A 22,710-nucleotide genomic window follows, 5' to 3' on the forward strand; every position below is an offset into this window, starting at 1 on the left:
ATTTTCAAGTTACATTGACATAATCTGTACTAAACTTTTAAAACCTGAAACATGTTACCTGAAATTTTAAAATCTAGTCACATCAGATTCTATAGATGCTAACAATCATGATTAACTTGATGACGTCTTACTGTAGCTCCAGAAAGAAATATTTGGAAATGATATTCCCATGATAATGACGAGGAAAATTCGTTATTGGTTGGCATATTCGTCATTAAGACCCTCTTAGAAATGTAGATTATTTTGTTTCCCAAATCAGTAATAAGGTACAATTACTCAAACAATGAATCTTAAACAATAGAAACATTTGTTTTGCTAAGAATTTTAAGAACAGTATATGAATTTACAGAAGATACTTAAAGCATTCAGCATAACGTTTAGTGTCATTTTAAACCTGCAAATAACATCACAATATCACATTTTTATCACCAGGATGATTATTTATTTTGTAATAATTTCAGTCTTGAGGCTACATTCATATATAAATTGTAGAGAAACTAACATTTACATGATAACAAGAGAGAGAATTCTGAAAGATTAAACCCCTAAAAAAACTAATGTTGAAAATCAATAAGTAACTTGTATTTAAAATTCTGACACCGTATTCATTCTGGCAGAGAACATCTGTCTTGGCATATTGATGTTTTGACTGAATTTTGTGCATAGTGGGAGGAGTTAAAATGCTTGGAGTCAACGCCAACGCTTTTCAAAAACGGAAGCTCTCGCTGGGTTCTTAACCCCTTGGCCCCAGTCAACTAACATTTACATGTTAACCAAACAGATAAAGATACTTAACAACAATGGATTAGTATATAACATGTAACATGACAACAATTGAACAATGGCAAGAAAGACATGGAGGGCAAAAACAAGAACTACAAAGCAAAACTATAACATCCAACAACTGAAATAGAAAAAAGGCCAATTTGACATGTTATAAATGAACAGCGATTGTAGGCATTGTGAAAGGGTATGTGTGGCCATTCTCCTGTGGTCAGACCTCAGGCACAGAGTGATCCATTGATGACTTCAGCAGACCGCTTGACATCCTGAGATACAAAGGTTATTGTGTTCAGATGTCTAATTTATTTAGCATCAGCATCAAAAGTATAACCGCTCTATTACAAGCAGGATACAAGATATATTTTGAAGAAGAAAGAAGCTGGATCTCACTTCTTGATCATGTGCTCGTAGATGAATTTAGGCATGATGGTGATGGTCATGGCAGTGGGAGACGTGGTCAGGATATCCTTAATCTGAGAGTCCTGCAGGCCAAAATAACAAAACATGATGAATAAATGTACATCTCAGTTTATATTCTCTTTACATTTCTCATCCCAAACTCACTGCAGTACTTCTCACCTTGAGTCCGATGACATTCTGACCGTTGATCTCACAGATGAAGTGATCGGTGAGCAGACCGTTGCGGGCAGCAGAACTGTCCTTAACTAGAGATGTGATGCGTCCAGATTTGAAGATGAAGCCCACGTGGCCAGAGCTGTCTTTGTGCATGGTGACTGTGCTTTGGAATGGTCTGGAAAAGAGAAACAATCAGTTTACACAATGCATTTCCCCCCAAAAAAGGGTGAGGTGGAATTATGTTCTGTGAGGATGTTCAATTCCTACAATTCTCCCTAAAAAAATAACTGACTACAGTTACAAGAGCTTGGGATGTCCTACATCTGTAACCACTTTTGCCTTCTGACAGTGAGGAAGTCAATTTAACATTATTCAGGTACATGAAACAACTTAGTTGATGTAAGAAAGCAAATAACCACTAGGTGGAAGCAAACCGCTGCAGAAAGAGAATTATAAAGTATATTTTGTGTGATTCTCAAACTGTGTATTAATATTCTCAAATATTCCTATATATTTATTACCTTTACTTAACAACTAAGTGGGCAAATATGAAAGACCACATGTGAAATGGCCCTTTTCTTTTTAGTGTTGATATATTTTCCATTGAAATAAGATAAGTAGGGCATATTGAGGGGTGTGTCCATTGTTTATAATAACCAGTCATCTATTATTTGTTACTCACAGCCATAAACCATAACGTGCTAGAGGCCGGTGGTGTTACAGGGAGGTAACATTTTACTTTTAAAGGAATAGATTGAACATTAATATGGATATGCCTATAAAAGCTTTTGATTTTCTAACATACAGACAGTCTCAACCCTAAAGATACCTACATAAAGCCACAAGTCATATCTTGATTTCATAGGGATTTGATGTGTCTTACAGACAGACAGAAGCAACTGACCTGTCGCGGACGATGAGCTCGATGCGCTGTTCTCCTGCAGCTTTCAGAGCTTTGTGGGCCTTGTCTGAGCTCCAGCCAGCACAGTTCTGCCCATTAATCTGGAGAACCTGATCTCCAAACCTCAGACCAGCCAGCGCTGAAGGAGAGTTTGCCTGGACCAGCTGGACAAACAATCCCTACAGACAGAAAGTGAGAATTTTAATGAATGAAAGATCATTTAGATTTTTTGGTGATGATGATACTGCTGACAATGATATCACACGTGTTGAGAAAGAGTGTGTTGGCCAACCTATATACTGTTTCCTCTACCAAAACAACAAGACACAAAACAAACCAACAATAAAAGCAATAAGGTTGTCACAATACCAGGGATGTGACTGTGCACTGATAACATCAAGAGTTTAACATCAAACTTTAAATCCTGCTCTAGGCTACAGGACCATGAGTCTCGATTAAGAAAAGTGGTTTAATGTCATATCTTTTGGTAAAGTGTTACTCACGTTATCAATATCTTTGAGTCGCAGGCCGACCTTTCTGTCCTGGTCTTTGCAGAGAATAACCTCGCGCAGACCTTGACGAATCTCTGCCCTCCTGATTCCCACGTCAGCTCCAGTCACGGGGCGCACCATACCACCCACACCTGACGGCACGGCCACCTGCTGCTGGGACACAGAGATATACTTATTAATTATTGTATGTGTGAGTGTATTGATTATTTGCACAGGCATTTGTTTTTCACAGCTATAGTATGGACAAAAGAGAATTTAAAACTGTTTTTAAGATGCTCCTACAGAGAATCCTATATGAGCAATAATCCAATTCAGGCCCTATGGTACATGAGTCATTCCTGTAGTCTGCTTCCAAGACAGGCTGAAAAATAACACTATGCTGAGATAGCCTGTGGCAAAACACACACAACTACCACATAATTTCCTTCAAAAGCTTACAAAATCGCTCTTGGCTGCTTCTGCTTTAAAAGAGAAAACCTTGTGGCAGGATGGAAAACAAGTGACTGTACTGCAAACAAAACCACGATAGAATGAGACATAAAATGTGTGTAAGAAACCCCCAAAAAATCAGCATTTTGCTATCGTTAACCTTATGTTTTTGTTATTCTGTTCTTCTGTAGTACACAAGAGATGTCACATTGCTATTTTCATCTATATAACAGTAAATATTAAATAATACATAGTGATCAAACTTTAAAACAAAGTTAAAAACAATGTGATAAAACTACCACAGCAGTGCTGCATTTGGGCTAAATGAAACCATGTTTTGCATATAAACCAAAAAATCTTTTGTTGTTTCTTTGTTTTAGAAAATTGGTCCTTCACGATCAGTTAAAGGAAACATGAAAGAGTTATTATTATAGTTATTAATAAAAATATATTATTATTTAGCACATCAGCACTCTAAAAACCATTGATCACCATTCTTTTAATTGCACAAAGCATTGCATAGGCTAGCAATAATATGAGAAGTAAACTAACAAAACTTCTTTTGAGTTGCTATTCTTACATAAACCGGGTTTAAATCCAAAGCTGGAAATTTAGCTTATGCGCAGAATTGGAATATCGCATAAAACATTCGCGAATAATCACTGTTTCCATCCAACTAGTCAACCGTCGCTTCCTTATAAACTGCCACTAAATATCAGTTAGAAAAGAGAAGCCACTGAATATAATAATTTATATATAATAATACTTGCGCAAAGAGACTATTACGACAGTTCTATGAGGCAATTAAAGAAATACTTTGACAACTTTGCTCTGGCATTATAGAATAACCATAATAACATTTCTGATACCGTGTAACAAAATCAGTGCTCTGGTTAGTCAGGTTACACCATCTCATAGTGCAGTTTTTGTAGGAATTTATTCGCATGAACCCTTTTTTTCGCAAAAATGAAAAACCACCTCATGCGAGCTTAAAAACGTTTTGCGAATTAAGGGTTTTTAATTCGAAATTTAGCATTTCCACACTCGTTTCAGATGCGAAACTTCCACATGCGAATAAAACCAAAGTGATGGAAACCCTCTTTTAGTGAAAACAGTTTAGAAACAGGAATGAACAAAACTATCTTTAAATTCTGTAAACAGCAGGAAAAACAAACAACAACACACAAAAATATCCACAAACTTACACTGTCAGCCACTGGGACAAGTGCAAGGTTTCTCTGAACCTCATCGCTGTTCAGGCTGAGGCCCATGTAATCTCCCAGCTCCTCAAGGTTTGGATAAAGACCTAAGTGTCATAGAGAGAGAGACGGTGTATTTAAACATGCACAGGAAACACTACCCATTGCCCCAAATGTCTTATTTCTGGACTATTCTGTCTATTTTAAATGGATATTTTTATCATTTAAGTATTTGCTTTATGTTATAAAAAGGTCTTAAGCAGACAATGGAGTGTAAATGTCCAGTCTGCTCTCGGCCGCCCAGTGACTGGTTTCAGATTCCGGCTGTGAATGTTTCCATGCAGTAATGATTTTCTGTGTTGAGTCATGGCTAGTGTTTGCCTGGCCATTTTTCAACACTCGGGTAGGAAAATGTCTGTCTGTGAAACATGTTCTTACACAAACAGAGGAATACAGCAGCAGTTCACCTCTGGACTTCTAAACCAGACTTAATGCAAGTGGGACTAGTTCATCTCACAAAAAGCCCACAGACACAAAAAGTTCTGGCTAAAATTCAACATTATGCAAAGTAGATTATGCTTATTTTAATTCTTGGATACTTTAATCTTATATTGCACCAGGAAGAATATAAGATGAAATCTGAGTTTATTTGGAAAGATATCCATCTCATACAGTAAGGATGTCAATACTTTTACCATAAAAGTGCAATTTCATGATGATTTTTAACAAAGTACACCTAATACAAATCTGAAATCTATCCAATTCTATCCATCAGTAAAGCTACGGCGATGTCCTTTAAAACGCCTTTAGAAAATGTCTTACATCATTTCCTGGCAGGCCTCACAAAGGGCCGTAATTAAAGCACACAGGTGGAAAGACATAGTCTGGATAAGAAGGGTTCAACCTGAGCACTCGTCACTGAGATTAGATAAAAGGAAGCAGAGGTTCTCTTTCCTCAAAAGCTGCTGCACTTTTCAATTGGTTTCAGATGCCTGGGGCATGTCCTCATTTCCTGTTTGACAATTACTCCAAACATTGGCAAGCCTTTCATCTCTCTAAAAGCGGCTCTTACACAGGACTCCAGAAATGAATGAGAGAATGGAACGAGGAGATGGAGAGACAGGCCTGGCATGGAAAATATTTGAAGACAGACAGCTACAGAGACTAGTAAATAGACAAAAACTAAAGAACTGCGCAGACAGACAGAAAGATATGTATAGTGACTGTCACTGACATGACAGACAGCAACAGAGGTGCATAGATATACAGACAGCTACAGAGACAACAGTATTGACTAGACCGACACAGAGTAAAATGATATATCGGCTACTAGGCCAAATCGATCCTTTGACTCACTTGAGCTTGGCATCCCCTGGGTGGCAGGCTGGGGCTGGTAGAACCCCTGAGTGATGGCAGGGGTACTGGTGGTGGCAGTGGCAAACTGGGATTGTGCCTAGAGGAGAAACAAAAAAGGCTATAACAAACATCTGCTTTAACTATTCGTTCCATAACATTTGATGAGCGACAGTCGGCAACTTACCCTAATGGCCTTGTCCACTTTAAGGTCCTCCAAGGATGGATACAGTGACATCCTGGAAAGAAACACAATTGCCAAATAAAATAAGGAAACTACACGTTTCCTCGTTAGACCTTCACTGTATACATTTTACATTTTGTCATGCTTTCTTGGTTCATACATTTCATAATAAAAACATAAATATGTTACACTTTCTAAAATACAATTATTGTTGTCATGCACTACCCTTTTTTAAATGTAACTAGAACTTTGTGAAGTTACTTCAAATTTGTGACACAGTCCCCCAATATTTTTGTGCACTGTTCTTGTTGGGCATTATTTATGTTTGATTTTACTTGAAACTACATGTTGCCTCTCAGGATATTTTGCAGTGTATTAGGCAGGATATATATTTGAAGTAACGTCTTTAAACTGTATGTGTTTTTTGGACTTTGCTCCTTTAATATACATGATGCCTTTCAGGCTGTTTTGCACTGTTAGGCAGTATCTATGTTTGAATAAACTGAATTAAATAGAAGTATGTTTTTAGAAAATGATTTAATAAAACTTTTGAAGTTTAAAATACTAACGGTAGAAGCTGTACTTATTATTTTACTGGAAAGTTTACAAAATAATTAATATGGTAAAACAACAACAAGCACAAGATTAATCGGAAAAGGAATTTGTAGATTAGTCGACTAATCGGGAAAAAATAATCTACTGATTAATCGACAATAAAAGTAATCGTTAGTTTCAGCCCTAATGCATTGGCATTAGCTTCCCACGTGAAAACGCCCCCCTTGAGCACCAGGACACGTCCCCATGTGTCAAAAACTACGCAGCAAAATGGCGAATAGGAGAAACAAAGAAACCAGGACTTAAACACGCAATTATTTGCTGAAATTCCCTACGACTTACAAAGGAATCAGGTGTTCCTGGACACTGAAATTTTGTGTGGAATTGCATTTCCTGATATTGTAAGCAGTCATTTTGCTGAGTGTTTTGCCACTCAGGACAGCAGGTTCCGGCATGCTCTCGTGGTGTTCACATAGTAAAGTAACGACCTCTATAACATACCCTCTAAAAGTTAACGCTACGTGTGTTTGTTTGGCAATGGCAGCAGGTATGTGTTAAAATATCAAAAAGGAGACTGTATTCTGTCGATTGTGGCACTAAACAACACAACAAGATGAGACTTTAAACTCTTCATGTAGCCGAATCTGTGCTGTTTTGTATTGGCCGCTCCAGTTTTCCCTTTGTTTTGCCTCAGGCTAATGCCGTGACATATGCGTGACGTAAGCTGTAAAGGGGTCTTAAGTGTCAACACATACGAGGAAATCACACTTAAAGGGAGTTCACAATGCCTTTGTTATTCAGCTGACTAGCAACCACATGACTCTATCAGGAACGGAAACCTACACTTCTTACCGAGGAGGCAGAAAAAGGACTCTATTGGGAGAATATGGGGCAACACTGCTGATTTAAAAAATATGGAACACTGTGAATTCATCAACATTCATCATAAACCCTGTTGCGCTGTTGCATTTACGTTATGAAACAGTCCGCCTGCGAGTCCATCTGTATAGCGCCATCTGATCAGTTACTCACTGACACACTGCAGTTTTAAAGTCAGACGTGTCTCTCCGTGCAGCACGAGATTAGTGCTGTGACGGTGGCTTTGAAATCCACACCACCGCGGTGGTAAAGTGCCATGACGGAAAAATAAATGTTTACATATTTGACGCTCGTTTGTACGGTGTCTCTGAATTGTTAAAACGCCTCTAAAAAAACGTTTCTTACGGATGCAAAAAAACACTGAAAATGTTCAGCATATCGAAAGCAGTGTGTATATGTGATTGACACAACGTGAAGTCGTATTCATTTTTTAACGTGCGGAAATACGCGAAAGTTAAATATTTAACTATTAGTTAAGATTTAATGATTTAAATGCTTTATATCCTGTACTGTGCAGTTTCACTAATGACGTTTTCACAAATCGCACATTAGACATGGTCAGATGATTCATCCTCATTTATTTCAGATATCATATTTCAGGGTCTATATTTTTCCATTAACAAACATTAAAAAGCTTCACTGCTTGTGAGAGTGAGAGCGAGGGCAAGCGAGCGAGAATGAGAGAGAGTGAGAGAGAATGAGAGAGAGCGAGAGAAAATGAAAGAGAAAAAACATACTTGATGCTAAAAAGAAGGAATAAGAATGGAAAATATGAGTCTTAGAAGTAAGTAGAGGAAAGGCCAAGAAAAGTGATAAAGGAGACATGTGAGTAATAGATGTTGACGCAGTTACAAATCACATGACACTGGTCACATGGCATACTGTGTATATCAGACAACAATAGGGCTGGCTTTAAATCCTGTACGATCATCATGACACCTTAAATATGAATGTATAGCACCATACCATTAAGAATACAAAATGTGGATAATATATAGGCATGCCGATGCACGTTAAAGTAGCACATACCGAGTAACAGCAAAAAGAATGTTGGAAGACATGATCAGATGTTGCAAAATATTTAACTACCAGGACAGATTGCGTAACACTAACACGACCAGATCATGTGATATGAACGAATGCAACAGGAAGTAGTAGGTGCTAATGCCCGATTCCATGTCAGATGGGTGTAAAGCAAGGTAAGGTAAATGTAAGGCGAGCACTTCTTGCTCCAACACATTCACCTATTGCACAAATCTGTGAAGCGCTCCCAGACAAACATGACCAAAAAACAAAAAACACTCGCCTACACCCTCATGAATAAACTCCCACACTAACACACACAGAACAGCTCATGCGAACCCACACATACGGCCTCTTAAACAAACTCTAATATGAGGAAGCATACAGACCGGCATGTGTTTTCCCAAGACGATTTCAGAAAAACACAACACAAATATTATATCTCGACCGATCGAATAAGTGTTTGTCATCCCATAAAAGGGACACTATTCCCTGTCAAGAGCACTCCGATAAAGTAGAGATGTCTCTGAGGAAAGACAGTAAGCGATCCATTTTACAGACATGTGTGCCTTCATTGTTTGGAGCTCCGTGGAGTCCATCTGTAGGACTCTATTGCCAACTAAATCGACTGGGCATGAAGTGCGGTCATGAATCAAGACGGGATACAGGACAACTGGCAATCTCATCACTGAAGTTATTTGGCATCTGGGATACACACCTGTTATTACTTAAGAGTGGAATCTACATGAGAGTTTGTGTCAAAGTCATCCGTAAAATCTTGTATAAACGTATGTTACATTCAGGTTTAGATGACATCTTACAATGTGAACTGCGACAAATCTCTAAAGCAAACTAAAGTTAACTGTCCGGTCGAGGGGCCTTTGGTATGGGGGAGAATCGGGCAAAGCTCATTTTCAGGCAGGCTGAATGAGTGCTGAGCATAATAAACAACTCTCCCGTGGCAACAGTCTGTAAGTCTATTGACCGAGTCCAGCAAAGGATCCATGTGGGGATCTACAGTTTTTGCGTCGGGTGGTTCTTGGCCTCTTGGTGGATTATCCTTTACTTCACCTTTCCATCCCTGTGTCAGCTCGTGATATACATGACGCGGGGCACGAGGAATGTGGAAAGTCCCTTTTATTCAAAAAGCAAACAATACACGATGTTATTTGCCCTTAGGAGTCAACACTTACACTTCATGAACAGTTCTTGTTTGTTTTTCAGTCCTCTATAATACAGTGAACCAAGTTGTCACGTTTTGTTGCACAAACATAAATCGAAAGTAAAGCTGTTGTTTTTTAGGATAACCGAAACTGCACGTAGTTTCATATACTATTGACCAGGCGGAAAATACGTTTCAGTGAAACTCTTAATATAACAACATCGTTATCACCATAATAGTTAACAATTGACAATATATGCAGCAGTGATAAACCATATCAACTTGTGCTTAAAGCTAAATAACTGATTGTTTCATCCATTTCAGTATGAAGCCATCTCCGTGTTCTCTTCATTATACATTAACTTACGATTTAAATCACCAAATAACTGTCGACACCGGTTGAAAAAGGCACTTGACAGTTACCAATCGTTTAAATATATGTTTACCTTTTTTACTTTACATCGTATCTACTTAGCTAATTTTAAAGTCTTGACTAAACTTCATCCGTTTAGCACTCCAGCTAGTCGCGTTAACTCCGTTAGCAAACACACAAAGATGCTAATTACACGAACAAAGTTATGTCTCTTTAAAATAACGACCAGGCCATACTGCCCCAAAATATTATCCACATATAAAAATAACTACACCGGGAGAACAGCTAAAGAAAGACAGACATGCCTTTGTTCTTCTGGTGTTAGCAACTGGCCAGTTAAGTTTAGCTTCGGTTAGCCAGCGGATCGTGCATAACGCTACGTGACTAAATAAAATCGCGACAACCACGTTTAGCTCATCGAGTTTCAGCGTCCTTACCTTTTTTGCTTTTGCGATGCGACGTCAGAAATAAACCAGGTAAGTGAAATGGGAAGGAATGTAAACAAGTCGAGCGCAGTGGATGGGACGCTTTTGCTCTTTTGGTTGGAGCAGAAGTGAGAAGCGGAGGTGAGGTGTACTGTCACAACGGTTCAAGTCGCTTCCTACTCATAAACTTCGGCTTGTTTCATGACGCTAGTCACCACCTTACTTCATTGATCTTGGAGGATGGGCTGAAACAATAAAACATGAATACATCATATTCTATTTATAACGTGTTCTCATTACTCATTAACGTAATGCACAATGCACACGTCTAATGGCTGGGTTCAGTGACATCATGTATGGTGACCAGAATAAAGTTTTTCTGGTTATTGTTGATAATGAACTTTACATTTCTTTCTCTAAAGAAACCGGTGTGTCCACCTAATACTGCTTAATTGTAATAGCAATAAGTATCTAAAGCATATTTACAAGAACTATGGTTAGTAGCTTTTGTAAATAACTGAACTAGAAAGGTTTTGGATTGTATCAACCCCTGTTGGGGGACAGTCTAAACTGGTCTGCTGGTCAAGTTGTTGATGGTTTTCCAGCCTGGTTAGTGGCTTACTGGTGCCCAAACCCCCTCTAAATCTTACCACAAAACAGCCTGACCGGCAAACAAGTTCAATCTGGCTTATGCTTTTATTTATTTTTCTAGCTCACCATCAGTTCGATAGACTTCAAACCTACTTTTGAATCTCACTGTTGTAAGCTACAGCAAGAGATAGGTATCCTCCTCTGCGTTCATGTATCATATTAATAGACAAGACTGATGAGTATTGACAGAAGTCCCTTAAACAAATAGAATTGCTGGTAAACTAACTGTGCATAAACAGTCAGCAGCCACTTTCAGAGAGTTGGGGGACTCATTCAGCGGAAAACTAAATGACACAAGCATGAATGATTTTTGATTCCTTTATTTGTTTTGCCTCTGTATAACAATACATCAATATACAGCGCAGTGAAAAAATATTAAAGTCACATGTTTGATGCTTGAGTTACTGTAAAGGCCATTGCACATTCAGTCCGAAATTTGCGTGCAAAATTTCTGCATGTTAAAAAATAAATGCGACCTCGCGTTGTGTCAATCACATACACACTGCCTACGATATTTTCGTCCGTTTGCAAAGACCTTAATTGCCAGCATCGCCCTCAAGTATGTTAATGTTTGTTAGTAAAATCGTAATTATAATGTCCAAACTAAATAGTTTTGCTGCGGTCTTTGAAATGTATCAACAACAAAAAAGGCACCTCAAATTATATATATATTTCATTTGCAAACAGTGTGAGACAAATATGGTAGGCTAAGTTAAAACAATAGTCCACAATCTTTTATCAATGAAAACTAGTTCCAATTTTAAAGCACACAGAGTGCCCATCTGTGCTGTGGGTTAGGTTGTTTGTTAAGAGCTTGAAAGATAACAACAACTTAACATGGCTCCAAATCCTTACAAGCATTAAGAAAGGCATGCATTGCTTCTGTGCTGTATGCGTTAACTTTCAACTACTTAACATTATACCAATGAAAAGTGTTCTCAAAATTAGCTATACTATCATCTTATGTTATATCAGTCAGCCTGAGCTATCTTAAATTGAAATATGAAGTTGATAAGTTAATGATTTTTGCACATTTCTTTCTTTTGATATGGCCGCTTTGTAAATAAAAACCAGAAAAAACAGTGGCACTTGAGTGGGATTCAAACACGGAAGAGATAAAAAGAACTGTTTAACCATTTTATTCATTGTGCTAGTGAACCCTATATAACCACTGAAGTCATGTAAATATTACTGGTTTATTAATCCAAATATGATATTTTCTACATGTCCCCAAATGTTTGCTCTATTCTGATGACAGATTAAAGCTGTATTTGCTCTCACTGAGGCCAACAAACATCAGAGTGTGTGAAAGAGTCACAGTAGAATGGAAGTATAAAGGTTCAAGATTAAGGATTCTTGTGATATCCTATCCTCTAGGCATGAAGAGAGGAGTTTAATCATTTATACATAAAACGATGATAGAAAAAGGTCAAATGTGGGAGGTTTATTTAATACTGATCTTTCTAGCAACTAAAATAGGGAGGAAACTGTACAGAATAAACAGAATACAGCCGTTTCTGACAAGAATGACTAAAAATATGGCAGATAGGAATTCAAGTGTTAATACTGCTGTAGCTTCCTTATGGTAAAACAAAACAAAGTACAAAACCATGACAAGTCAGTAAAGTATATTGGATCACTCCAAACTGAGAAGCTCCACATCAAAGATGAGGGTTGCATTTGGAGGAATAATCCCAGGATGGCCTTTATTACCATAGGCAAAATCGGGAGAACAGGTTAGCTTTGCTCTTTGGCCCACACTCATCTGAAATATACACACATAGTATGGAATGGATTATTTCAAATGCTTTCCCATGGCTATTCTTTGCACTGTGAACATTTAAAGAATAATATCTACTTGACAGTCCTTACAGATGGATAATATTAGATGAATTATTAGCGTCTATGTTGTCTGGTGCCCACAGTGGAAGACATGTCATGATAATGTTTTATAATCTGTGGGGTTTGTAAATTCCTTTTCAATAAGACTTCGAACGTGCCTTTTTGGGAAAAAAAAACTATAATTTACCCATAAATACAATGGAAGAGTCAAGTCAGGAGACGGGTCCGAAAACAGAAATTAAAATGAATCGGAGTTTCACACACCTGCACAATACCTTCCTCCCAGCCACGGATAACTTCCTGTTTACCGACCTTGAACTTAAATGGCTTGTCACGGTCACGGGAAGAGTCAAATTTCCGTCCATCTGTCAGAGAGCCTGAAGAATGAAGAGGAAAGAGACAAGGCCAGAAAAACAGGAAATGGATTTAGAGCATCAGATACATTGTCTAATTTGACATTGCTGGTGTTATATTCTATTCAATAAATCTGAAGATTTTGTTTTTTTCTCTAACCCAACAGTCAATTTCAGGATATGAGACGTGTACCTCTTTTAGATCTTGGCTAACAACGCGAACTGACAAACAAAAGAATGCTTTAGCACCAAAGCTTGTATTATGCAACACAAAGGGGATATAAGATTACATTATTGTACAGTCCATAAACAAATAATATGCAGTACACAAAATCTCCACAAATACAAGGGCCCAGTTGCATAAACGTCGCCGCTAAATTAAGACTGCGTCCTAACAGCTATTCTCACAGACTAGGAATTAGTTAGGACTTATCAGTCTTACTTTCCATATTTCAAGTAGCCCAATTTTTCTTTTTATGTAACTGACTTAAAGAAGTTGTGACCAGTCTTGAAGAAAGAAATTAGATGACTAACATCTAAAACCAGTTTATGCAACCGGCCCCAGGTGTTATGGAAGAAGTCTATCTGGTTCATGCCATGGTGCTATTTAGCACCGATGCATGGTTTGATTATTAATATAAAAACCCATCTGAACTATGACTCATGTTCACAGTCACCTCACATTCTTGCATATAGTTTTTGTATAGAAGTGTTTACTGTAAGATGCTAAGCATCATGAGAATGTTACGAAAAGCTAGACATGTTAGATATGCATTGAGATAGTAATAAATATATAATACATGCAATAATAAAAAAAATACCGCTTTCAAATCTCTTCAAAGTCATTCTTGATTATTTGTTTATATATTTACTGTCAATCTGCGAACAGCGAAAACGTCCTAAATTCAACTCACCAACGTAATGCACCACACATGTCTGTCCTTTTTTGGGATAAGTCCTTCCTGTAAAAGCATCATGATGGGACCAAGAGATTCGTCATTATAATGCTGGTAAACCACACTCAATACAGATTACTTTGCGTGGTAATCGCTGGTAGCAAATTATTGTAATGTGTAAAGTGCAGAAGCCATCGTTTGTTTTAAACGCTGGTATCACTTTACCATCGCCGGGGGTTATGGACTCAATCTCCACTCCCATTTTTCTCCCGCTTGTGTTTCTCCCAAACAACTGACTGACTGCGCGTTCTCTCTCACAGCTGTTTGGAAGGATGCTGCTGAGTCACGTGATCGCAGCGACGCCGTGAGTGCGCTTCTCATGCGTCGCTACGTAGATCTAATTGGCGTTCGACATCAAAGTACCGCGAGAGCGATGCCTTCGATTGACTCTCGCGGTAGTCCGACGACATACACCGATCGGAATGCGCAGCAACACAAGCATGTAGGAGGAGCGAAACTGTGGAATGTGTCCCTTTGCATATTTTGCCATTTCCACCGTTGAGTACATACATTTGCGCATTACACTAAACAGCTACACTTTATGTTCTCAATGTTTAAAAAGTTTTAAGAAAATGTGCAAAACTGATGTTTTGATAGACAACTTAACCATACATGAGAGACAGGATGTGGTCGGAGGGATTCGTCATGTATTGTCTGATTTCCAAAGCCCCCTGTGAAGTAGACTATTGCATAACATGCTGTTAACGCTCACGTCCCCTGTGTACCTATTTGTAACAAACGCAACACGGCCTGTGTGATATACTTGGTTTATTGGCATTCATAAAAAAGAAGGGAATTTGTGCAAGAATGTGAAAATACAATACAAACATAGCACGCATGGTTACTAACTATTCAAGAGACTTGCCACAAGAGGACGCTGCGTTGTTTTGAAAACAAACCACCGGCGTTTTGTTTATACTTTGGTCTGGTGATGGTTTCTGCACTAAAAAAGGGAAATACACGTTTTGCATAGTTTTTTTATTTGTACACGATTATAATCATTACCTCTGTTTCATTAAAACTGCGTATAGCTTAAAGCTGCTGTTTTCATTTTTTAAGTAAAATACGTATATCAAATACTACACAACGTATAACTACAGTGGATCTGGGTCACAATCAATATTGCTTTTTTGTTGGACCGGCCCAATACAGAAACACTACCTCAACCCGTAGTGTGAGTCTGGGGGGGGCTAGACCGAACAATAAGACATTCAACCGTTGAGTTCATATTAGATTAGTGCTTTACAAAACAGGCATGTTTCTGATTAACAGATGCAGAAGTCTTCATTGTTACAACCGCAGTGAAGACCACATGTGAAATAGTGTGTTGTTATTTCATAGACAAAGTTCTTCTCCTTTTGGGGTGTTCTCTGCCCTGTGTATGCCAAGACAAGAAACAAAGCACTGTTAACACAGCCAACTGTTAAAATTAAAACCATCAAGACACGGTCGAAAAAAAGTGTATGGACTTTCATTTCCACACCAATAAACTTTGACCTTCTGTTGATTTCTACACATTAGTAAGTATAAACCACAGAAAAAAGTAGATGGTCAGCACATGATTGTGCAACTTTAAATATGAACGTTGTTTAAGCCTCCTTCTCTTTTTATCTCGTATAAAACCTGGAAAGCATAAATGTGTGCCTGTTTTGCCAGCAGTAATAAAGAATGAATCTCATTAGACCTATTCACACATATTAAGATAAAATAAAAACATACGCTGCTTTCGTCAGTGCTGTCTGGATTTCCTGCCGTCGCTTTTCAGTGATAGGATAGAAGTAAAACATCACCATGCCGATCAGCAACAGACAGATGGGCACAGGAGCAAAGAGCATCCGCAGTGAGAATATGACTTGTGAATTGTGTTTACAGGCACCTGGCTTGTATCCTGCAAAGCTGAAGATTGAAGCAGAAAGAAGCTTATTTGTCGTAAATCATTTTGGATTTAACCTAATATTAGCAATTGTAAAAAAGTTGACTGGAGAAACTCTTACTGTAGTACCAAGGTCGAGATTCCGACAGCCATGCCTCCTCCGAATTTATTAAAGAAAACATAACAGGAATAGAACAACGGTTCTAGATCCTGGCAAGATGGGTTCTTAACCTTAAAGTCATCCACAACATCTGGCAACATTGACCTAAAAAAAGTCCATATGGTCGCTAGACTATTATTGTTGTTTATTTAAGCAAACAGTAATGTGTATTCGTGCGTTTATTAGTTTTGGTCTTAATTGTGATCTTTATTGCTTAAGTAATATTTAATCAAATGAACCTTTTGCATTACTCCCTCGGAGAATATCATTTTCTAGAAAAGAGGCCCATTTAGTATGACATCATTTAATCGCAATCCTCCCGCGATGCCAAACATATCATACATCTAACTCCCAGTCCCAGCTTTATGTGGGCTTGCGTAATGCAAGAGGAATCCCTTTTCTCTGGTGGGGTGTGTGTTAGTGAATTGAATGTTTAAACAATAAACAGGACATTCATCTCAGAAACTGTATTAATTGAGGGTTAAATTACCAAGGGAGCAGATAGAGTGCTGCCAGACTGGCGCCAGCCAACATGGACAAAATAATGAAAGCGGGAAAACTATTTCTCAAAAGGGATATTACAATTAAAACTGGAATATACGTCTGCAGAGAAGAGGAAAAGAGTAAAAAAGTCAAGTTTTACTGTTGCATGTTAATAGGATGCATTCGGATAAACAAAAAACGGTACTCACTGATAAGCCGATAAATATGGTGGTCTTCTTTCCTAGTTTGACCAATAATGTCTGCCACATCGGAGTGGACAACGTGGCTGCTGTCTGCAAAACAACACCATGTAAATGTAAATACATATCCTAAAATATCCTTCCTAATACGCTTTCTATGATTTGTTCAAGCAATAAAAATAGCTAAAACTATGGCTTGGGTAGTTTTTGTTTCCGTTGTTGTGACATAGCCAAATTTAGAAAACAAACTGTTAATATTACCTACATTGTTATTATTAATATTTATATTTATCATTTAAAATAGCATGAGAGAGTTTTATCTTCTGTGTTCAGAATTTTGACCGTTCCATCACAGGACGAATATACATATTTGCAAATAAAATTGACAGGTCGTATCTTAGGGATACAGATACGATAGTGTTTAAATAGGAAGGAATTTACAGTTGTGTTACCTGTATTTAAAATGTCGCGCTACATTGCGTTGTGTTTTAACATTAAACACCAGTACATTTACTGTAATTGTTTTCCAGTCTAGCTCCTTAAAATAATGGATACCTCACCAACAATATGATAACAAGATGCTGGAAATATCCTCCCATATTTGCGGCATAAGTACAAAAGAGGGCAAAATTCCCCTGAGCCATCTGCAAGAAAAATGTTTTATCGCTGTTATACTGCAGGCATGTTTTGTGAAATCTATTTAACATCCATATTACATCAGGTTGTAATCCAATCTGTGAATACCAGTCATATTAAAACGATCATACTGTAAATAACCTGCCATGTGCATGGGCAATAAACACAATACATATTTGCAACCTGTGTACTGTAAGTTTGATATTTTAAAATTCTAAATTCTCTGACCTGGAAGGCTAATGAAGCAAATAGGAAGCCAAATACAAGCTTCACGTATGGAATGTGAGACACCACCATCTTCATACCCGTTAGGTAAGGGAGATTTATGCGGTCCAGTTTACTAAGTGGGGCTGGGGCGAGAAACAAGTACCAAACACTTTAAATTAACATTACCTTACATTGTGTTCAGTAAATTGAAAGATGAATTATGAAAAATGTATTGTGGTATTTTTGGCATTAACAGATTTTAACATACCCAACTGCTCCTTCACTCCAAGAACAAACACAAGGCAACACATGAAGTAAATAAATCCTATTACTAATGCAGCGATCACATAGGCCTTTCTCTAGGAAATTAAGAGACAAAATTAACTTAAATGACGATGTAAATTCAGCCAAAACATCCATAAAAATGAGAAGTGATGGTTTCTTCAAGTTTAATGTTGTGTAAAATAACTTCTTGTGTCATGGTTGACATTTTAAACCGTGAAGTTCAGAGTCTTATTACTGTTTCTGATCAACATAGAAACAACTTTTTTGCTGAGTTCAGGAACATATGAGATATTTAAAACTATAAATCTACTTTAAATTAGTCCGGCTCTGAATTCTCTTGTGACACGAAATAAAAAAAGAGAAAGTATTCATTAATGAGGCCATCTCAAAACAATAAACTGTCATACGTGTGCATGTGCTGGAAAGAGGACCAAGCCTTACTGTATTTTGAAGGTTTACTGTTGTGTCATTCAGCAAGGCTGTGTGCTTGTGAGCGAGCACATCCGTGTCATTCTGCTGCATGCTGCAGACTTTTAACCTCTTGGCGTGATAAACTCCCACTATCTGACCTTGAATGGCAGCTCCAGCCAGTGTGGCTAATACTTCCATTCCCATTCCTGAGATTGTGTGAGAAAAACCTGTTTATTACTCCCTTTAATATGAACTGTTTGTGCCTGCCAAAACCTTTTTACAGTGTGGGCTCATTGAGAATTCTACAGTATTTATGTGAGTTTTGGTAATAGATGTTTCTTACTGTAGCCAGTGGCTGAATCTCGATCTCTGTCATTTCCCCCAAGAAACATATTTAGCGAAGAATAAGGCACATGGTAGCACTGATCGATCGAGACACAGAGAGAGAGAGCGAGAGAGAGAGAAACCAATATTATGAAAGATAAATATTAATAAAAATGTTATGACTACATCACAATACGTTCTCAGTTGGTATAGATAAAATATGAAAAATGCTCAAACCACTGAAATTAAAACATTATTATCTTTTCTACGATAATTTTTATGCCATTTTTATGGTGATACATCAACCAGAAATGCCATCAATAAATAGATAGTTTAAGTAATGGCAAGTGTGACTGTCTGGTCTTACACTCATGAAGGTGTCAAACAGACAACACCACACAAAGTACCAGCAGAAACTGAAGCCAGGGGACATGGTGTCCTGTGGGGTATACCAAAGCATGATGTAGGATAGGACCCCAAATGGCATTGAGAATACTATCCTGTGTAAAAAAACACAAATAATGCAGACACACGCAAAATAATTCATCAGGAGTCTATTAACGGCTAAACTCTCAGTCATGTATTTCCCCTCCGTTCACTCACCAGGGAATAAGTTTGCCAATTCTAGTGCGGGGACTCTTGCTCACTGCATATCCAATCAAAGGATCAGTAACAGCATCCCAAGCTCGGCCAAGAAAGAGAATGATGGACGCATAGGAGGCACCCATCTACAACAAAGAAAATGTACAAGATGATCAAAATACAGAAGTTCATTCTTTTCATCTTTTGTGAACTTCTTTGTGTTGTATCAAATGTAGTGTTGTATCAAATGTAGTTGCACTTCAAAATGAGAAAGCTATGCAGCACAAGCCGCCACATTAAATTATAACTGTTACAGAGTTCTTTCACGCGCCAGCTTCCTGTAGTACAAATAGTACTTCCTGTGCTTACGGTAAAGAAAAACAGCCTTGGGTGTTTTACAAATATCAAAGTTGAACATTTGAAGAAGCGGAAATTATGAGATTGTCTCTCAGATGCAAGCAAGAGGCTTGTAACCGTAAGTTTGTAAGACGTAAATTAACACAAGAAAATCAATGCATATGAAATAACTAAGCCTCTCAGTTTTATGTTTATATTTATATGCTATTGAGGTATGTTTAATACGCACCATAACCATGTGGAATATGTGTACACCATTTAAGCTAACAACATTTAGCTTAATTTAAATAAATGTAAATAAAATATAAGGTTGTGATAGTGTAGGCTACTTCCTTAATGTATAACCTCCCCAAAATGAAGATTATTTACTGGGTTTCATAATTGCTGCTCAAACCACACAATTCTCTAACCTTTCACCCACCTCCACAACATCCAGTAAAAAGATCTGCATGAAAAATCCCTTGGCGTTTGATGTCATTTGATAAGGCATTCCTCCAATGGCATAGCACAGTTTCCTGGATAAAGGTATGCCTGGGGCTTTCTAGGACAGTTTGACAGCCACGACACAGCAAATTATTATTCTTTGACAAATCGAAATGTTTACAACGCATCTTTAAAATAGTAACATCAAAATAATAATACAAAATAACATGTAGATTGCAAAAACTCCAGCAAAGCACATACCGATTGGTTGTCATTTTCAGCCGTGTCCATCTCACATGTAGGATGGTCCTGTATGTTCCCACTGCTACTTGCCATTCTTCACATCAGTTGTGGTAGCTATTTAGAAGTACCGCTTCGTACTTATACTCGTTACATAGTGGGCGTGGCTCGTTGTTCTTCTCATTTTAGAACAAACATTTCGCTCCCGTGTCAATTCTTTGCCATGTAATTACTGCAAATTGTTTTCAGAGTGGATATTCTTTTCTATTTTCTCTTTTTTAATCTAAAGTATGCGCGTTCTTCTAAATAGCAATTCATACTATACGAATCCCCGTATTGTTAAACCTCAACGGTGCAAAATCAAATTACATAAAGCAAGACTTCATTGCTCAGCTGATACAGATCTCTCAAGAACGACCAGCATCATTATCTCCGTGTAACAGAAACATTTCTCTAGAATAAAGTTTATTACCTTGATAGCAATTTTTTATTACACGCATTAAGAATGGGCTGTCTAAATCTACATCATTATGAACAATATAGTTAAAAGGTTAAGCCTACATGAGATCGTCATGAGATAAACGTGATCGTGGAAATAGATAAGGTAATGCGTGTCACGGAGATAAGAAAGGAGGTCACACTTCTCGGAAAGTTCTTATAGATATATCTTCTTTTTGTTTTCAGTTGTTTGTAATATATGTAGAATTTTATGATGTACAATTTACTACAGATTGTGGAGATTGAATGTTAATTTAGCTTTTCTGTTGTTTATCATTAATTATTATAAAGGATTTAAAAAATAAAATAAAATAAAATAAAAAACCACTTCTCGGAAAGTCCTTTCCACTCCATCTTGTGGAAATCACAAGCGAGTGCACATAGCATAAATAATTTTTCTGAAGAAATGAATTAAAACACGTAAGAAGCTTGTTCCGCTTACATCTACTGAGTGTAATGATAGGCTATCACATTTGACAACTATTTTACAAAATAGCAGTAAGGGACATAAAAACAATGCTGTTGTTTTTGGTTAATCTAAAATAGTCTCTTGGCCACACTCAAAAAAACACATTCTCTCATAATATTGCTCCATGTTTAGTTCCAGTCCCTGAGGAGATGATTCATCCACAGCAACACATTAAAAAGCCAGAGAACACTTTTCAATAGACTCTTTGCATGGAGCGCCGCCTGTGTATTTGCGGTTAAATCTTATTGTGTAATTTCTGGGTTGTTTTGAGATGATTTGATGATGCTTTCACATACAAAGTGCATTATTTCACATGCAAAGTGCAGTATTATATACCACAGTTATAATCTACCTGTTTTAGTATTAAGAAGTATTCATAGGCACATTAGAATATGTGGGAGTGTTAGTAATATAATCAGAAACCACATTTAACCAAAGAAAAATGACTAAGACTATGCAGTTGATTATGCAATGATTTAAGGGCTATGATCAGTTTACTTAGCCATAATCAAGTATCATTCATTTACATTTATCAAACATAAATACTTACACTTTATATGTATAAGAGCACAGCACTGTTTTATTCACACTAATTATATGCTCATTCTTATGGTTTAAGAGCACAGCAGAGCACAGCATTTTAAAAATTCAGGGTTGTCTAAAGACGCATGATCCACACTTTTTGAAAACTTGAACACCTGCACATACACCACACATACGTTTGTGGACAAATTTAATTAAATTTAACTTATCCCATGCAGCAAGGAAGCCTTATCGCATGTAGTCAAGGACGCCAGCTGAACATGAGTTCACTAGGGTGCTCAAACATGAGCTAATTTTTAATAAAAGCCAATGATAAATCATGTTTAGTCGGACCCCGGAAAAGTGTCCAAATATGGGCACATGAGATATTTGTCTATGAAATCCTCGCAGAAGCAGGGTTATTGGTTATTAAAAATAAGAGATAACAGGAATTTACCCGATTGGTGTAACGGAAGACAGTTGCATCAGTTTCACTATAAATATGGGCTTGAAAACACTGTAACTTGAGATGCTTTGGGAAGATCTCACTTTGTTTGGCATGCGCAAATAAAGTTTACTTTTTGACACCTGGACCTTCTTGTTTGAGCAATTTTTTGAAACTACACTGTTAGCGATTTCTGTAAATAACACAGTATTTAACTGTAATATGAACAGTATTTTACTGTAGAACAGTTTTACAGAATGTTACTGTACGCTACTGATGCATTGTGGGAACAATCTTCTTTGAGGCATTGAAGTACAGTAAAATACAGTAAATGTATTTGAGCGCGAAATTTGACCAATCACAGAAAGGCATGGGTGTCCGCCTGAAGAAAGAAGCAAACCAACCAAAAGCAGATGCAAGAATCTGACAGGTTCAAAGG

At 37.5% G+C, this 22,710-nt stretch overlaps 3 protein-coding genes across 5 annotated transcripts; all 3 read right to left on the reverse strand.

Moving 5' to 3' along the window:
* Positions 1-233: 233 nt before the first annotated feature.
* On the reverse strand, positions 234-10,715 carry sdcbp2 (syndecan binding protein (syntenin) 2). 2 transcript variants are annotated; one of them, XM_079477968.1, is made up of 9 exons: positions 10,367-10,715; positions 5,941-5,992; positions 5,757-5,853; positions 4,407-4,507; positions 2,764-2,922; positions 2,264-2,439; positions 1,363-1,534; positions 1,174-1,265; positions 234-1,049 (listed from the first exon to the last, which is right to left on the reverse strand). In XM_079477968.1, exons 2-9 carry the CDS (start codon positions 5,989-5,991, stop codon positions 995-997), a joined length of 903 nt encoding a protein of 300 aa, XP_079334094.1. In that variant the 5' UTR covers position 5,992; positions 10,367-10,715; the 3' UTR covers positions 234-994. The 2 variants fall into 2 exon arrangements, with proteins under 2 accessions (XP_079334094.1, XP_079334093.1); XM_079477967.1 differs by having other exon boundaries at positions 315-1,049; positions 2,764-2,925; positions 10,367-10,712.
* A 594-nt stretch (positions 10,716-11,309) lies between these two features.
* Positions 11,310-14,534, reverse strand: fkbp1ab (FKBP prolyl isomerase 1Ab). The gene is made up of 4 exons (XM_079478065.1): positions 14,322-14,534; positions 14,115-14,162; positions 13,112-13,224; positions 11,310-12,770 (listed from the first exon to the last, which is right to left on the reverse strand). Exons 1-4 carry the CDS (start codon positions 14,356-14,358, stop codon positions 12,642-12,644), a joined length of 327 nt encoding a protein of 108 aa, XP_079334191.1. The 5' UTR covers positions 14,359-14,534; the 3' UTR covers positions 11,310-12,641.
* A 375-nt stretch (positions 14,535-14,909) lies between these two features.
* Positions 14,910-20,475, reverse strand: LOC306906713 (sodium-dependent lysophosphatidylcholine symporter 1-like). Of its 2 annotated transcripts, none has more exons than XM_079478319.1 (14): positions 20,359-20,475; positions 20,096-20,215; positions 19,339-19,463; positions 19,103-19,235; positions 18,755-18,833; positions 18,442-18,617; positions 17,984-18,074; positions 17,737-17,858; positions 17,433-17,516; positions 16,882-16,965; positions 16,680-16,792; positions 16,151-16,294; positions 15,876-16,052; positions 14,910-15,531 (listed from the first exon to the last, which is right to left on the reverse strand). In XM_079478319.1, exons 1-14 carry the CDS (start codon positions 20,431-20,433, stop codon positions 15,492-15,494), a joined length of 1,563 nt encoding a protein of 520 aa, XP_079334445.1. In that variant the 5' UTR covers positions 20,434-20,475; the 3' UTR covers positions 14,910-15,491. The 2 variants fall into 2 exon arrangements, with proteins under 2 accessions (XP_079334445.1, XP_079334446.1); XM_079478320.1 differs by having other exon boundaries at positions 20,096-20,211; positions 20,359-20,440.
* Between the last annotated feature and the right edge of the window lie 2,235 nt (positions 20,476-22,710).

The sequence above is a fragment of the Barbatula barbatula genome, assembly GCF_947034865.1.
Source record: "Barbatula barbatula genome assembly, chromosome: 17".
NCBI lineage: Eukaryota > Metazoa > Chordata > Actinopteri > Cypriniformes > Nemacheilidae > Barbatula > Barbatula barbatula.

Bases quoted from the DNA above. Each gene is read 5' to 3' on its own strand.
- sdcbp2 (XM_079477967.1), bottom strand. From the start codon at position 5,991: ATGTCACTGTATCCATCCTTGGAGGACCTTAAAGTGGACAAGGCCATT. The intron at 5,854-5,940 runs GTAAGTTGCCGA...TTTCTCCTCTAG, and splicing joins AAGTGGACAAGGCCATTAGG to GCACAATCCCAGTTTGCCAC. The intron at 2,440-2,763 runs GTGAGTAACACT...TTCTGTCTGTAG, and splicing joins GACTCAAAGATATTGATAAC to GGATTGTTTGTCCAGCTGGT.
- fkbp1ab (XM_079478065.1), bottom strand. From the start codon at position 14,358: ATGGGAGTGGAGATTGAGTCCATAACCCCCGGCGATG. The intron at 14,163-14,321 runs GTAAAGTGATAC...ATGCTTTTACAG, and splicing joins GTCCATAACCCCCGGCGATG to GAAGGACTTATCCCAAAAAA. The intron at 12,771-13,111 runs GTGTGTGAAACT...TGTATATTTCAG, and splicing joins GGGAGGAAGGTATTGTGCAG to ATGAGTGTGGGCCAAAGAGC.
- LOC306906713 (XM_079478319.1), bottom strand. From the start codon at position 20,433: ATGGCAAGTAGCAGTGGGAACATACAGGACCATCCTACATGTGAGATG. The intron at 16,966-17,432 runs GTGAGGTATCCA...GTTGTTTTGCAG, and splicing joins ATCTTGTTATCATATTGTTG to ACAGCAGCCACGTTGTCCAC. The intron at 16,053-16,150 runs GTAAGAGTTTCT...TTCAATCTTCAG, and splicing joins ATCTCGACCTTGGTACTACA to CTTTGCAGGATACAAGCCAG.